The sequence below is a fragment of the Perna viridis genome, chromosome 7 (assembly GCF_037379345.1).
Source record: "Perna viridis isolate PV_CMFRI_1.1 ecotype Kerala chromosome 7, ASM3737934v1, whole genome shotgun sequence".
NCBI lineage: Eukaryota > Metazoa > Mollusca > Bivalvia > Mytilida > Mytilidae > Perna > Perna viridis.
The window spans coordinates 19,341,104-19,359,941 of NC_142451.1; the positions used below are offsets into that span (position 1 = coordinate 19,341,104).

General features: G+C 31.8%; 1 protein-coding gene across 1 annotated transcript in view; it reads left to right on the top strand.

Annotated features, from left to right (window-relative positions):
* The first annotated feature begins 38 nt into the window (after positions 1-38).
* LOC148611694 (EEIG family member 2-like) overlaps positions 39-18,838 on the top strand; it is a 29,201-nt gene continuing 10,401 nt past the window's right edge. Inside the window, exons 1-4 of the mRNA XM_088592491.1 lie at positions 39-324; positions 5,953-6,073; positions 17,158-17,348; positions 18,116-18,255. Of these exons, the coding sequence (XP_088448617.1) occupies positions 176-324; positions 5,953-6,073; positions 17,158-17,348; positions 18,116-18,255 (601 nt within the window). The 5' untranslated portion in view covers positions 39-175. The remainder of the gene's footprint in view (positions 325-5,952; positions 6,074-17,157; positions 17,349-18,115; positions 18,256-18,838) is intronic.

The window sequence follows — 18,838 nt, forward strand, 5'->3', positions numbered from 1 at the left end:
ACGTCTTCAGCTGTTACCTGTAGTGTAGTGCAGCTGTGGGAGGCTGAGTAATGAATGAATCCTACTAATTTCGGATATGATTTGTTGACATTTACAGTGATAAATGCTACGTCGCCAGTAAATTTAGTGTGAAGCATTTTACTGGCATCTACATATTTCAGGGAAATGTTATAAAATGATGTCCTTCATGACAAAGAAGAAAAGATTCAAATTTGATGTTGACTTTGGACTACAAGAATTATCCTCAGTACCATTTGTCAGTGGAATTTTATATGCCAAAGTTCGCTTGATTGATGGTGGTAGCTTTTTGACACAGTCTGCAAGGTATACATTTTCAGGGTCTTATAAGTCAGATTAGGATACTTTTTTTTCAGATTTAATGTCAATAATGTGTTCCTTGTGGAACTTTTTTGTTTGGCACTGACTATTATAGTCTAAATGAAACATGTACATGTACAATGTATATTTTCTAATACAATGTAGCATAAAATTATTGTTAAAAAATAATAATTGAAAGCATTACTATGCAGTGCTGCTTTATTAGTGAGGAACTGTTAAAATTTTGTTATGGTAGGTAGAATAACATGTTTTACATTTCGTGTACAGAAATACAATGTACCAGACGTACAAAATGTACATGCACATGTATATCATAAAATAAAATTCTTTATTAACCAGTTACAGGTTCATTCCAGGCAAATAGAAATACAGCTTACAAAAATAGGAGGGAAAGCACTTACATCTACAGGGTACAATTTTACGTATACCATTTAAAAATGTTCTCATTTTCTTCACATGAATTACTGTACATCATACATTTACATGAAAACATTTCTGTATACAAATCAGAAGCAATTCTGTTTTCAATTTGTGTGTCAGTATCCAGTCTCTATTTGGTATGATTTAAGAAGGAGTATGAGTACAAGTTTTCGTCTTGTAAGTTGTACATACATGTACATGTGCAAATTACATGTACAGTGTACATATGCATTACATGTAGTGACTAAAATGTACTGTATTTTTTTCTATAACAAATGTACTATTCAAGTATTTATTATCCCTAGTATGAAATATGCTACAGTTTTGTTCAGTACATACAGAGTCCAGTAATGTACATGTACATGTATGACATTGTTTTCATCAGAAATACAAATGTACTTTTTGATTTTATCACTACATGTACATTGTAGATTAATGTTTAAATATTATTGTTGGTACAGATTATACTGCTGTCTGTTCATCTTTTTGTCCACTGACTTGTATGATAACTCAGTTATGAATGATTTGACTGATTAAGATGTTATTTTATTGGATAAAATGTTTATCATCTAAAAGGTCACTTCCTTTTATTTTTTCCATGTTCATTGATTTTTCATGTTTGATTAATAGGACTTTTGCACACTGAAAAATGAAATCTTTAGTTTTTCCAGGCTAAATAATTTTTTATGAAGTTGATGCATGTACATTTGTTCATGTACATGTATTATCAGGGTTATAATTTTGATACATTAATACATGTACATGTACATCTGTCCGATTTGAACAAGACTCAAACCCACATTGATCTGTCAGATCTCACAATTAGTATCCCAGTTCTCTTATTCTGATCAAGTAAGCAAAGATTTCAAGCATTTACAAACAAAAATCTGGAAACTTGAGATTTAAAATCTTTCCTTTGACAATTAAAGTTTGAAAGTTAACCTGAGAACTTTTCTGCACATTTGTAATCAAAAAAAATGTACAGTGCATGTACATGTATATTTCGTCTGAGATTTGATTGATGAAATAACAAAAATTAATTCCCATTTGAAGTCTATCAGTTTACTATTTTAAACCCTATATTATTCATTATAAGATGTATTATCATGTACGATATGTATTACAAAATGTATGTCTTCATACATGTATGTACAGTTCTTCAAAAATGCACCAATATTTAACATACATGTTCAGTTTTGTACTTCTCACAGTTGTGATGGAAAATTCAACATTAGTCTTTGAAATAAAAACTAGTAAGTACAAATGTAAGTGTGAGATACATTTGTATTTCAGCCATATACTGGAAGTGTCTTTTTGAATACTTCAAATTGTACATATGCACATGAAATGTACATGTACACCAATTACTGATACATTTGTACATTATTACACATTTATCCCTCTTTGAAATTCAAAAGGTTCACAATTTTGTTCTGGCAATTTCATTTTTGAAGAATTTTCGTTATAACAAATCAGTTTTTCTGACAAACCCAAGGAGATACATTAATTGTTTGGTCTTGTTTTTGGAGTAATTTAGTTTGGAGTTTGGATAGGATAAATTAAGTAAATGCATGTACATGTACATTTTTACAGTATATCATTTTTCATGTACAAAATTGCCTTTAAAGTATGTTTACGAAAGACACAACCGAAGAAAATTCACAAAAAAAAACAAACTTATTGAGTATCAGGTCATTAAATGTATATATTTAGAATGATTACATTCTTTTAAAACATCACAGTTTTTATCAACAGTGTTTGTTGAAATAGATTAACATATTTACATGAACTGCTGGTGGTATTTTGGTACCCTAAGTTACTAGTAAATTAGCTTGTAAGTGTACATTTGTACATTGTACATGCTATATTTGTATATATAGTTAGAGGCTTGTTTTGTAAACATTCTTTCCCTATGAATACATGTATTGAGAGGGTTCATGCATTGTTCAGTGTACATGTATCTGTAAAAAAGTATAAAGTAAAAAGCTTGATTGTATGCTTTGAGTTCAAAAGATGCTTGTACATGTACAAAAATGTACACTAGTGAACAATGTACATTTTTGTACAATGTGCTATATTATGATGTACAACAATGTACCAGGGATATACAAATATATATATGCAATGCATTTGACTTTGTTGGTAATGTGCTGTTACATGTATGTTGTTTATATTGCTATCAATTGTCTCAACCAACAGAAATATGTGAGACAATCACATCCAAACTGCATGCATCACTTCCAAAATACATTATTTTCAACAGAAGATTCTGAGCCATTCATATTTTGACAGAATCTACATATGTAGGACATCACGGACACTTCGTCCTATAATACATGTACATGTAATATCTTTTTTTAGCTTACCTGGTGGAAGGCCATGTGAGCTACTGCCATCACTTGGGCGTCCGTTGTCTGTCGTCTTTTTAACAATTTTTCAAAAATCTTCTCCTCTGACACTACTTGACCAATCGTAACCAAACTTGGTATGAATATTCTTCAGCATAGAACTGTTGTGGGGAATTTGGATCCGTTGAAAAACATGGCCATTGTTACTAAAAATAGAACATAGGGGTCAGACAGTAGTTTTTTTGCATATATCTCCAAATCATTAGGTTAAGCTAAATTTTGACATATTAAAAGTGTTCAGCATGATGAGATATATTTGCAGTCAAATTTTCATTTTAATCCATTTAGCCATGTTGGAGTTATTATCCGTTTTCAACATTTTTTGCTATTTTTAATGTTATTTCTTTCCAAAATCTTTTCCTCTGATACTACTACCAGTTGAAACCAAACTTGGTAGAAATGTTCCTAGGGGTATCCTTCTTAGAACTGGTATGGGGATTTTTGATCCGTCAAAAACATTGCCACCGTTACTAAAAATAGAACAAAGGGTTTAGACCATGGTTTTTTTGCATATATCTCCAAAATCGTTAGTTTAGCTTAATTCTGACTGGGTAAAAGTGTTCAGCTTTATGAGGTCTATCTGCGGCTAAATTTTCGTTTTAATCCATTAACCCATGTTGGAGCTATTGTCCTTTTCTAACATTTTTTTGCTACTTTTAATATTATTTCTTTCAAAATTCTTCTCGTCTGACAATACTTATTTAGCCAAATTCTTTCAGTAGCTGAAATGATCCTTATTATTAGAACTACAAAAGTCTGTAGGGATGAAAGTTGTCAGATGACTCCTTGTAAGAGTTATTGCCCTTGAAATGGGAAAAATGATGATTTAAAAATTTTTTTTTACAGTTTTCAGCCACTGTCTTGAAAACTATGATAAGTCCTGCCAAAGTCTTCTTGAGTCAAAATTGTTGGACAGCTTGTTAAATTTATTGCCTTTGAAAGGCAAAATTCAACCAGGTGAGCGATTGAAATCTGCTACATGTAGTACCAGTAAAAAACCTGTGCTTTTCCTTTAATTGTCAAGGGTCATTAGGTAGGCAAAACTTTATTTTTTTTTAAAGATTTTAACTGGTATGTATTGTAGGCATATTCAGATTTTAATAATGGATGTAAAAATGGCAAAAACAAACTTCAGGGAAGGCACAAAAAATTAGGGTCAGTACAGTAAGTGTAAACACTGGTAATTTTTTAGGCCCTATGTACTAAGTTCTGTACATGTACTTATTTATTTAGAATACTTGAAACACTTCCACAAACAGGCACATATCAGAAATTTACCAATAGGGACTTACAAAGTAGCTGAACAGTTTTTTTTTTATTTGTACCCCAGGACAATTCTATGAATGAAAGGAATAATTAAATGTTTTAAGTACACATATGCAGAGAGCCTCATTATAAAAGTACATGTACTGTCACTTGTGTTGTAATCATTCAATAGAGAGAGGTTGGACATGTACAATAGGCTAAAAAATTATGATTGGCTAGAGAAAGGGTAGTTAGTTGGGGACATTATTTTAAGTTCCAAAAGCATATGATATTGAGTTAATGGGGAAACAACGTTAACAGTACTTGAACCAAAATGACTCTAAAATGTTTCGGGTTAGCTCAAAAATTAAAAATAGGTAGGTAGGGTATAAGGAAACAGAAAATTTTGTTTTGGCCCTATATTGATTTTCCAAAAAGCGAACAGAATTTGTAATCAAAGTTCAAATACATTGTACATACATGTATACATATAAAGTGGAATTTCACTTTGTCTTTTCAATAATCTGGTTATTTATTGGAAAGAGTACAACAAAGCATGATCCAAAATTACTTGTATAAATTCTTCAAACACAAACATATATCATTTTAACAGTTGATTTTTCAAAGTATTAAATCCAAGTAGGAAAAAACACAAATGGATAGTAATCTTCCCCAAGGCCACAGACACAGCTGCTTATTTTACATAAGTACTTAATTTGTCACAACTTACAAGTGTGACTCAACATGAGAAAGTTTGATATCTTATAGTATTGACTGTGATGGAAATTTATTGTTGTGGGATGGGATTGTTGAAATCAACCTTAAGTCAAGTGTCTTAACTAATTTCTTGATAAAATTTAATCAACTGATGAAAACTATTTAGATGTACATGTACATGTATTTTCTGCTCTTTTTGAAAAACCTTTTACTTCTTAAGGTTTTGTGCTTTAAATAGAGAGCAATGTCCTTGGTGTATTGATTATCAGCTTCCAACTTTTTAACCAACTGTTCTGTTATCTGTATACCTATTTATTTCACCGGAAATAAACTTTCCCACAATAGAAAATAACCTTCAAAAATAACAAATGTAACATTTTTCATGGTGAATTCCGCATACCTCAATAAATGAGGGGAAACAAAGAATTTAAGAGCCCTATACACCTATCATCAGCTGTGATCTTTGTTAACTTTGCAATGAAGGATCTCCGATGTTAGCTCTTATGAGTGAGGGAATACACAGTGTGACAATGTTTGCAAACTCTTTTTCATTTTATATCTCATACATGTACATAAATCTACCAACTGTGGACAGAACAGTTTCTAACTAAAATTAATCTTTCTTTAAAATAAATTTTATTGAAAGTAAATGTTTATTCTTAACTGAATTAAATTGATGTCAAGTGCTTGACATCAAGTAATGTCTCAATGAAGACAAAACACTTAAAAATCCTCACTGTAACTGAAGCAATGGTACACCTTAAGTTATATTACGTATAGTTTACATTTACAACATCTTTTTATTCTTGCTTGTTTATTTCAGAGAAGAAGTAAACAACCACAGTGTTATATGGAAATCAAGATTTAATTTCCAATGTAAAATTACTGCTAATGCACATACTGGATACCTAGATCCCTGTATGTGTAGGATCTCAGTAAGAAGGGTAGGTACACATTAATTAGATCATGTCATTGTACATTCTGGATACCTAGATCCCTGTATGTGTAGGATCTCAGTAAGAAGATTAAGAAAACATTAATTAGGTCATGTCGTTGTACATACTGGATACCTAGATCCCTGTATGTGTGGGATCTCAGTAAGAAGGTTAAGAACCCAATAATTAGGTCATGTCATTGTATCTACTGGATACTTAGATCCCTGTATGTGTGGGATCTCAGTAAGAAGGTAAAGAACACGTTAATTAGGTCATGTCATTGTACATACTGCATACCTAGATCCCTGTATGTGTAGGATCTCAGTAAGAAGGTTAAGAACACATTAATTAGGTCATGTCATTGTATATACTGCATACCTAGATCCCTGTATGTGTAGGATCTCAGTAAGAAGGTTAAGAAAACATTAATTAGGTCATGTCGTTGTACATACTGGATACCTAGATCCCTGTATGTTTGGGATCTCAGTAAGAAGGTTAAGAACACATTAATTAGGTCATGTCATTGTACATACTGGATACCTAGATCCCTGTATGTGTAGGATCTCAGTAAGAAGGTTAAGAACACATTAATTAGGTCATGTCATTGTATATACTGGATACCTAGATTCTTGTATGTGTGGGATCTCAGTAAGAAGGTTAAGAACACATTAATTAGGTCATGTCATTGTACATACTGCATACCTAGATCCCTGTATGTTTGGGATCTCAGTAAGAAGGTTAAGAACACATTAATTAGGTCATGTCATTGTACATACTGGATACCTAGATCCCTGTATGTGTAGGATCTCAGTAAGAAGGTTAAGAACACATTAATTAGGTCATGTCATTGTACATACTGGATACCTAGATCCCTGTATGTGAGGAATCTCAGTAAGCAGGGTGAGTACACATTAATTAGGTAACGTAAGTATACATAATTTTTTAAAATTTTGATGTGTTAGTTTATTTGTTTGTGGAAAGTTTTCACATCCAGTTATTAACTTGTGTAGTTTCAAATGATAAGGAGATGAAGAAAATTTCCTTAATTGGTATAACTACAAAATATTGGAGAAAAAAAAACCAAAAATACTCCCACTATACAGAATATTGTTGGAGATGAACTTAAAATGGACTTTGTTTTGAATTGGAGTATGATTGAAGGAAAGTCGGTGCATAAAGTAAAGTATATCTCTAAAACAGTTAAGATAAATACCAGTAGCAAAACCATGCATGTAATCAGAGGTCTGCCTTGAATTTTAACTGAAATGGCTGAGGAAAAGAACAAGTTATGTTGTCAAGCCATATTCACTATTACCTTCCTCACTCTTGTTAGGAGACATACATGTACATGTAGGTGACAGTATCAAGCCATGTTCATAGTACAAGGTACAGTACATTTACAAACTGTCAATTTTTATATATGTATGTAAATAGTTCTCTGAAATATTATGGGTTATTGTTTAATATGACTTTTGCTACTGCAACTGGCTCTGTGCCGAAAAATGAATCAGGTTAGTGGAAATTCAGTAGAATTTGGTTCCTTTTTAAAGGTAAAATTTTTTAATTATGATTCAGGCTAGAAAATTTTGCATAGGCTGTAATAAAATACTGGTAATATAAAATCAATACATGAACTTGTTCTGAATTATACTTAGTTGCATATTGGATTACTATGTGCATGGTAACATTCTGAGGACAAAATATGTTTGCGAGACTGTGATTTCACAAGTGTACTACAGTAGAGTATTGTGACTAAAGATTATGAATGATCAGCTAAAACCCAGAAAAATGTTGAACTGATGTGTATAGTACATGTACATTTTAAATATCTAGGCCTTGAATATTATTGAACTTGTGTATAGTGCATGTACATTGTACATATTGTGAATGGTCGATTTAGTTATGGTGTTATGGTGTATCCATCAGCATCATAAAAACTGATTTATTCAACGGGTCATAGTTTTCCTTTCCTCGTTTGTCTACCCCGGACTTGACTTTTTATGAGCAATTCGGTGGGTGTTTCTAGAAAAGCAGAGGGCGCTTACCCTATTGGTGCACCTGGTCCATGCTCCCAGTTTTTAGTGGAGTCCGAGTTGCTCATTTACTTTTGTTTACATTCTTTTGATTACCGCTATAACTTTGGTTCCCTTGATTACTCTTAGGCCATGGATACCATTGAACATATGTCAAGTACATACCCATTGTACATACATGAATGGTCAACCCTTTGAAACCATTGAAGATGTGTACATTATATACCCACTAATGTTACACTGTCACAGAAACCACTCTGTTGACATATTCTGTATGTATACAATGTAATCTTGAAAGTATTTTTGAACTTCCTTATATTCTGGATATAATGTCTATGGACTTTAATCTGGGACTCTTTGCTCTGCTTGAATATTGATTCAAACTCAGTTTTTGTGGCTGAGTGCAGTTTTGCATTAAATAACATGGAACTAATGCTATGCATGTCATTGTTCAAGTTCACTCCCACGTTTAACTGATTACATACATCATTGTGATCTTTGACATTTGGGCTAGGAGATAGCATATGTTAGTGCAAAAAAGATGCTTTAATGACCATATGAAATGTTGAAAAGAACATATTTAGAGAGGTTCTATGCCAAAAACTTCGTCAGCTACATCCCTAAAAAAATAACATTACAATAAGTTTTTCCAACATATTTAATAAAATTTTTCTGTTTATCTTTCTTCTTTCTTTTCATTTATCTCTCTCATTTTCACTCACCTATGCTGTACTTGACTTTTTATGAGCAACTCTGCATATGTTTCTAGAAAAGCAGAGGACACCCTAACAGTGCACCTGGTCCATGCTCCCAGTTTTTAGTGGAGTCCAAGTTGCTCATTTACTTTTGTTACTTTGTATGTATTATTTTGGTTATATTATGTTCTTTGTTGTGTATGTCTGTTTTCCATGTCTGGTCTTTGTCTTTTGGTTCTATTCTTTTGATTTCTGGTAGAATCTTGGTTCTCTTGATTACTCTTTCACTTACCCAAATCAATTTTACTTTTTCAAAGGAAGGGGCTAGTGACTTAAAGTACTTATTGTAGTGATGCTTATAATTTGACCTTGTTCTGATGTTGTTTGATCTAGTAATCTCGATTCGGTTAACCTGAATTTTGATATAAGTGCCTCTGTTTGAACTGTATGGTACTATTTCCTACTCTACACTTGTTGAGCTTTTCCTGAAACACTTATGGTCATCAAATATACATTGTACATGTAACATAAAGATATTGATAGAGATTTACCAAAATATACATGTAATCAGTAGAGATTTATGGATAGAGATTTTCTCAAGGGCCCTGACATTATGCATGACAATATTTTCCTGCTTTAAATGGAATACGGTAATGGCACATATGTTGTCTGCCTTGTATAATTACATGTAACGATATACCGGTAATATGTACTTGTATTGTGGGTCAATCTATTCATTCATTTAATGCAAATCTTATATGATAGGAATAAATTGTTTAAAATTCATATGGACTTTGTTGCTTGTGTAAAATTAGTGGATATTTCTGCTTTCCTGTCAACTTCTTCCGTATTTCATTGTTCAGTCTTCATTGAGGCAGAGATGAAAAATCATGTTGACTTAAGCTTTGATCAGAAATGTTGAGTTTCAATGCATTATAACTCAAACTATTTTTGAAGATTTGACAGTAAATACAGCTGTACTATGACATATATATTAAGTATCTTTCTCTCTAAAAGTCATGCAGTGTATGATTCACCCATTAAAAAAGCTTATCGGTACCTCCATTTAATTTTGAGGGTATAAAAATTTTAGCTTGCATTTTTTCTTGTCATCTGTTAGTTTTGTGTGTTGGAAGAATGATTTCTGTGAAAACTGTGAATTATTCTCTTGATTTGAATTTTTATCTACACATGTAAATAGTTCTAGTTTCAGGATGTTATCTTTCTTGGTTTTTATGTAACACTCAATTTACATGTTGTGCTTGGTTAGACTGCCTTTGGGTGTTGAACATTTTAGCTTTGCATGATTTTTAAACAAAATTTTATCTGGAATACAAGTTGGTTTGTATGCCTTTAGATTAAAATCTCTTAAGACCCATCAGATTCCATATTGATATGATGTAAATATCAATATTTACTCTTAGGCTGTCCAAGGGGTGACATATATAAATGTAGACTTACTGAATATATATATCTTATATTTATTTGTTCAGTAGCTTTTAAAAGTTCAAGGATTGCCAAATGTCAAAACCCTTGTACAAGGTATATGACAAATTTAGTGTTAATTTTTATGCTACAACACTTGTACTTTAAATGTTTTAACCATGTAAATCATCCTTTTTATACATCTGTAATAGTCTGCATGGAACATAAGAGATATTAATGTATACTTACTGTAATGGTTAAATTGGGTGCAGTAACATTTTTAAATTTAAATTAACCATCTATATGAGAATTTTCTAACTCTGTGTAATCAATTTTGAGGAGATATAGAGCCATGTATTTCTACATGTATCTTACTGGTACTTTTCCATAACAGCACATGAATATTTACCATTAAAGGTCTTAAATACATTTACTCCAATTCCCACCAGGCCATTAAGTTTTGCCAATAGTCCCTGTCTGCTGCCCTGTGTTTTACTCAGGTATATATCCATCCTTTTGTTGTTGTTTATCTGTTCAATGGATCTTCACAGTCTTTTGGTCTACTGATACTGCTTTTGCCTAATCTAATACTACAACTTTAGGAGTGGAATCAGGTTACCTTTTTTGAATTGCTAAAATGGGTGACCTGCAGGTAATCAAAACGTGATAATTGTTAAGATATGTAAAATACCTAATGGGTCTTGTCCCCTTTCTGTAATTTTTTTTTTTTTTAACATTTACATGTAAAACATTTCTGGAACTCTGTGCATCTTTTATTGGCCCCTCTTCGTTTTTTATGGAAGGAATTTGAAATTGGTGCGGACTAGTATGTAATAGTATATACAGTAGTTGTGCAACAGCTGATGAATTCACTACAGAGTACAGAAAGTATTTTTTTTCTAAGGAGTTTTAATAGGAAGTCACCGAATACCTCACTGACTCTAAATTAGAATTTATCTTAAACTTATGAAATAATTTTCATTACAAACGTTTATGATGATGACATTAATGAATGGCATTGTATGTTTTGTACTGTATTAATATCTATCATCAACTTTTATATTAATTCAAATTTCATTCATGCATTTAATTTTGATAGTACATGTATATTTAGAAAAAAATGGTTTCATGTATTACTGATGGCTTTTATTTTAGATTCTGCAACTTTTGTCATAGATTCTGAACCATGGGGCTCTTTTCTATATTCCGAGATCTGGATTGAGTTTCATAAACAATCTGAATTAAGATTTCTTTATGTCCTTTCTCACCAAAATTTTGACCAATCAGATTGATGAAAGTTGAAGATACAATGTAACAATATTTGAAGCAAAAATTCAAGGATTTAAGGAAGTTTTCAAATGTAATATTTAATGAAACCTGGTTCTGGGTTTCATAAAGAATCTCAAATTGAAACTTTCTTTAAAACATTCCTCAACTCAAATTTCAACCAATAAAATCACTTGAAATAAAAGAAATGAGGATTTGAGGAAAATCTGAATTGGAAGATATTTTATGAAACAAAGGCCAGATCTGACATTTCTTTCACAGATATTGCATAATACCTGTATTACATGAATGAATTACCAGACCAATTTAACAGGATGGTGTTGTTATCTATTTATAGAACTCTTATGATCATAATTATCTGTTGTGGAATTAATGAACATTGTTAATTAGGACTTTGTCATTAGCAGAAAATATTATGTTGTCTCTTGGGACATACTTTGGTTACAGTGATGTTGTAATAGAAATAATTAATGTATGGAAAACAAGGCAATCCACTGGGCTTAGTTCTTTGTGTTTTTTTTTACTAAAAGACAGGAAGCATGAAAATCTGCTCTAATTTTTGTTGAAACTTATAATGAAGATCTGGAAACAAGTGAGCCATTTTTATAAAAAAAATTATTCTTTTATATTACTCCTTGGTATATTCAAAATGAAAATTTTAGTATGGCATAAAAAAAAAACATACAGAATAATGGCAGTTATGAAGTTGAGACAGAATGAGCTTGATACATGTAGGATGAGATGTAATGTTCTGTTGAGGCATTCAAAACTAACCTTAGACTTTTATAGAAAAAAAAATCAGGCAGTCAGAACAATCTGCAAAAAAAATAATATTACTGATAAAACAATATTTATGCTACAATCATTCTATTTGAGCAACCAAAATGCATTGACAGTGTATATATTGATGATACAGTCAGTCAGTGACAGTATATATCACTTTGGCTCTGCCTTCTTTCCTACACTTGCATCAACTGCCTGCTTACGTAGCAGCATCACTATTGGGGCCACTACTGAGTAAGAAATGTAATAAACATGTTGTATAAATATCAAACTTGGTGTAAAAAATGATTAGGATTGCAGTATAAAGACAGTAACAGTATATTGACTAGAAATAAAATATCAGAATGGGAAAAATACGCTCAGCAAAACCTGGAGTAAGCTTCATCAGTATATCATTTTAATTTCAAGTCAATGTACTTTATTGTCTATTGTCATTGTATATTTATTAACTAGAGCTGAATTTTATTCTCCTTGTTCACCTTTCAATTGCTTGTCATTTTTGAAGAGTTTTTTTTTTTTCATTATGTAATCACACTTGAACTTTATATTGGTGATGTAAATGATATTCTCTAAATAGCTAGAATCGGTGTCAATCAGCTTGATCAAACATTTTATACCACTATTGAATGACGTGCACTTCCTTATAATATTAAACCAGGTCATACTTAAACTGAGTTTGTAACAATGATTCTTTGTTCAGCATTTGAGGTAACATTTCTCAGAGAAAGAGAGCAATAATTTCCATATTGTACAGTGCAAATATGACATCACATGGACCTTTAACCCTAAAATCTGCTCTGTCACACATCATTATTCTACTTGGTGCAATCTTTTCCAATGCAGAACTTTTTTAATGATTCATGAAAATGAGGAGAACACATTCAAAGTGAATAAAGAACAAATATTTCTGTGGTTGCTGTACCTCATCTATGACACTCTACCTAGAATTGTTGATACACAAAGAACCTGTACAACAACAAATATTCTGATATATGTGAAGCAACATGACTCAAATAATATTAATACATACAAAATTTTCTATATATCTCAAAATATATGATTAATTGAGTCATACATGTATATCTTATTTATTTATCTAAATTGGTATTTTAAGTAACTGTCTTTGTAAGAATGATGCAAAATCTGAAAAATGTGATACACCCCAAAAAATGCTACATATTTTTATTTTTTGTAATTAAGCTGTTTTATGGGTCTATACTATGAAATGTGTAATTATTCATTAAAGTCTGCCTGCTCTTAGGAGATAATCAAAATTGAAAATTCAATAGATTCTATTGTATTGAGCGTCATTTACAGAGTTATCTCCCTTAATTTTGAAATCTACAGTGCATTCTATACAATTTTTATCTCCTAAGAGCACGGGTTATATGAAAAACCACTTTCTGTTCACTATGACATTTCAAACGAAATATCAAAAATAAAAATATGGAGGCTTTTTACCCATGAATCACATTTTGAATGATTCTTAGCTGGAGTGCTACTTAAAAGTTTGCTCAGTAGATTAAGAAAATTGTGAGATTTAAAAAATAAAATAAATACATTTTAAAACTCTAAGTTGGAAAATATCAATAAAATATCCAGGACCATAGTAGAAACATGTAATTTCCAGATTATTGGGTTATCAGCTTGATCCCATTAAGATATCACTACCTTACAGGTTGACAAGAACAAAATTGATCATATAGGAGAATTCTTGTGTTGTTTCAACCTTGAATTTCATTGTATCACAAACTTGGGAGCTGATACATGTTTTTATTATGCTGATGCATGTATGTGTAGCATTTTAACAGGATTTTGTCATACGATTGCACAACTCATTGTATTTATAAAACCACTTATATCATAGAGGTGGAAGATCAAAAGATTTTCTCAATATATATGCTTGAAATACTATGAATATTAAATGACCCACAATATCCTGTGAAGTTTTGAGTTTTGTGTGTAAAGCTTCAATTAGTTCCAGCTGTATTGGAGTATTTATGAAATAATTGTAGATAATTGCTTTTGGTGTAAGAATTCTTCCCCATAATTGTTTCAGTCATTATTTTATTTCATTAACTATAACATATTACTGAATATACAACATGTAGCTATTGTACTGTGACTGATTCTCAGATTAAACAGATACTGGCACCACATTTATAGAATTTTTTTTGTATGCCCATTTGTGAAGTAGAGTTAATAATTTTATGTGCTTCTTTCTGTCATTCTGTTTGTCAATTCATACATACAGGTATGCCAAAACTCAAATCAAATTGACATATTTCAAAAATTTTTATACGGTTGAAAATTTTTTTTTTAGTTACATTGGTATGGTGCTTTTGTCATGTTCAGTTTCATGGTCATCCAGAGACACTTGGTTTTTGTGTGGTAATTTATACCCTTCCACCCAAAGTAGTGAGGTATTATGTGAAAAAATACATTTTGAACATAATGGCAAAATTTGCCATTCCCCATATTTCATCATTACGTGGCGGGGTATCACTTAATGTTCCATTACTGCTCTATTTTTCGTAATATTTTGTCTTATATATCCATCATTAATTTTAGAGAGATCATGTGTGACATAAAGCATTAGAAAAAGTGCAGTTTCACCTTGATATGGTAGAAGACTAACAAACAATACATGTGTACTTTAAGGACACAGCAGATAGATTATAAGATGTTTGAAAAGTTTACTCTTAATGCTAGATAGAAAGGCATAGACTGGCTGTAGTTGACATGAAAGTGAGATTTTAATCACATTTTTTCAAGCTGTGAAATTTAAATCACAAATGAGAGATGCAATATTTGATGAAGTAACAAGATTGATCCCACAATGTCTTTAATACTTGCTTGAGAAACTTGTACTTTTCATGCTGTAATTGGAGACGTAAACTCTGTTTGCCTATTACAAGAACTATAAGTCAAAAATCAATAAGATGGGGTTGAGTTTCAGATAGATCTATCTTTGGTGTGAACAGCTGTCTTAGCTGGTTAACCATTGATCTGTATGATCTATCTGATGCCTCATTTGTAGTCCTTTGATGAAATGTGACACCTTTTGCTTACAAGTCAATCTGTTCTTCTACATGGTTGTACAATTACATCCAATAAAGGTAAACCCTTTATCCTTTTCTGCAATAAGTAAATTTGTCTTTGTAAAGTTCTAGTAGGGTATTGTGTCGTTTCTGTAGAAAAATCAAACGTTGGGCTGTTGGTTACATGGAATTGTTTGTAGAAGCTGACTGAAAGTTTTGCCCATTGATAAAACCTTAATTGTGCCTTATTCTGTTTATTTGAACTTTGGACTAAAATGAACTTTTAGATCCTTATGGTGTATCCATCTGCACCATGAGAACTGATTTGTTCACTGTGTCATAGTTTTCATCTACCCCAGGCCTTAACTTTAAGAGCACTAGAAAAGATGATATATGCATATATTTCGATTATTTATTATTCATGTTTCTAAAAAAGCAGAAGATGCTTACCAGTACCATACTGGTGCACCACGTCCATTCTCCTAGTTTTTACTAGAGTGTGTGTTGCTCATTTACTTGTGTTTTTATGTGCATTATATTTTCATGATTGTCATGTACTTTGATGCCTGTATCTATTTTTTGTCTAGCCATTATTCTGTGATTAGGTTCTTTTTGATTTCAGTTCAAATCCCAGACTTGGTTAAATAGATATTTTAATTGATATGACCAGATGGCGTATTTTTTACTTTTTTTCCCTATTTTTGTAGTTCAGGGTGAAAATATAAAAACATTTTACAGGCTGAGTGAAACTGATTGATATTAATTTCATTTACTGTGAAAGTACTATTGCTAATGGGTTACCAATCTTCATGCTTTTTGTGGGTAGGTCAAACCATGAAATTTGGTTCCCAACGAAAAGGAGATTTCCATAGATGTGTAAACTGAAAACCTCAAAACCACAAACTCAAAAATCCATGAGCTTGTGTTTCTTCCTGAATCCACGAAAATTGGTATTCACAAATTAAAGTTACTTTAACAGTAACTGCTGTGTCATACTTGCGCTCCTTTTCTTATTTGTATATATATATCTAATATATGAAGAAACATGCTATCTATTTAAGGTTAATGCGTGTCTTTACATTTAATTCTCACATTATCTTGCTAGTGCATGAACCAAAGAAATTGCTTATAAGCTATATTATGAGTTGTCAAGTGCAAACATCTTAGCTTTAACTAAAATTAAAAAAAAAAAGACAACTTTTAAGCTCATTTTATATCCGAGTTTGGCTATTTATTTGTCTACCTTGTACCATATCCATCCATTCTCCACCTTGTACCATATCCATACATTCTCCACCTTGTAACATATCCATCCATTCTCCTCCTTGTACCATATCCATCCATTCTCCACCTTGTACCATATCCATCCATTCTCCACCTTGTACCATGTTCATCCATTTTCCATCTTGTACCATGTCCATCCATTCTCCTCCTTGTACCATGTCCATCCATTCTCCACCTTGTACCATATCCATACATTCTCCACCTTGTTTTATATCAATTTTTTCTCTTGTCTTAAGTTCTTGATTTGTACTAGCATTATGATGATAAAATTTACCTTAAGACAAAATATACAAGGTTTTAAATTTACCCTCAAGAGTGAAAGGTCCTGAACTTTTTTTGCATCCTAAATGAAAGGTCCTTCAGAAGAAATTGAAAGATCCTCAATAAGACAAAATGCAAAGTACATGTATGGTAGGGCCAGGACCTAGGTAAATGAAATTTCAATGGTTCTGCATCTGAAATTTAGGGTCTTGGACCAGTGCTTATTTCAACTCCCATGTATATCATTAAATAAAAGAGACATATACCATCTTTTTTTTTTTCAGGAACTCAAAGGAGGGAAAGCATCTCATAAACTAGGATTTGTTGACATTAACTTGTCAGAGTTTGCTGGCTCAGGGGTACAAAGAAGAAAATTCTTGTTGGAGGGATATGATTCCAAACATCGACAAGACAACTCAACTGTAGAGATAGAAATTGACATGACCCTCATATCAGGGGATCCTATCTATAAAGTGTAAGTGTTGTTTAAAGTAACAAATGGATTCCAGTTTTTGTGTTGATATTTCAGACTTTCAGTATACAGTACATATTCATGTATCATGACTTTGATAGTTATTTAGTGAGATAAGATCATAACCATTTAGTGATATGTTAATTAAAAGTCATGCAGGGTCTAATCTAGAGGGAGAAGTGAGCAACAAAGAGAAGTTTTTGTGATAGATTACATAGGCAAAAATTCAAACATAATTTACTAAAACTTCTATGGTACTTGTCATTGACGTCTAGATCTGGCCCTGAAGTCAAAATTTATTTTCTAATTGAATTAGGCAATATAAGTACTCTGCAATAAAAATTTACTGCAGAATCTAAATAATGGTCTTACTATCTGTCATTTATATTGATAGTCTAATGACAACTTGCTTGATGCTTCAGTATTTTTGCCCATACTCTGTTACACAAAGCTGAGCTAAATCATTACTGTATAGAGGAGAGAATGAAAATCGTGATTGGCTGTATATGAAAATAATTAGAAATATTGGTGGAAAAATTCAGTCAAAACTCATGTTGTTGAAGAATTATGCCATTGGACTATTGACCCATAAATCATCCAAATAATTAATCATACATTCAACCGTTGCTGTCTTATTTGGAAACATTTCACATTTGAGCTCCATATTCTTGCAATCCAATAATTTAACCATACAAATGGTATGTTCTAGGCCGTTATGTCAAGTTCAAGAAGACTCTATCATGCATCATCAGAGTTTGTTCATATTTCAGTCCATCTAAAACCCATGCTGCTACTGCTGATGTGACAGCTGCTGATTATCCTGATCCTCACCCTGCTGGACCTCTTGATGATAAGAGTGAATCATCAAGTGGATTTGGTAGCCTCACCAGGAAGGAGAAAACATCAGCTGGTAGGTTTAGACTCAAATACAGGGGATATGATAGCTGTTATATGCAACCCCATTTACTTCCTTAATTGAAATGCATTGCAATTTCTTTATCAAAAGGAGATAACTCCCTTATCATTCTAATGTTTATTTGAACTCATGCTTTTCTGCATCCTCTGATACTTTGAAGACGAACAGGCTCTCAATTTATATTCAGTAGACCATAAACTATATGTCTGTTTTGAACTGTAGATAATCTATAAAAAGACAGCCACTGTAGATCATTACAGTTCATTAACTTTATGTTAAATTAATGATTTATACATGTACCTTTTTCTTTCTTAAACTGCTGTTAATCATGCCATACTCATGTGATCCCTTTTCAGTGCAACATTTGTTGATAACATGATAACTGATATCAGATGTTGGCTTCCTCAAACTACTGTTTGAATATCCATTGTAAATACTCTACCAAGAATTGCATTGTCATATTGAAGTAAAATTAAATGTGATCTTCCCTGAAACCTGAAATAATAGGAATTTCAATATCCTGTTACTAAGAAATATTATGTAATAAGGTTTTTCTTTCCTTTTATTTATAAAGAGT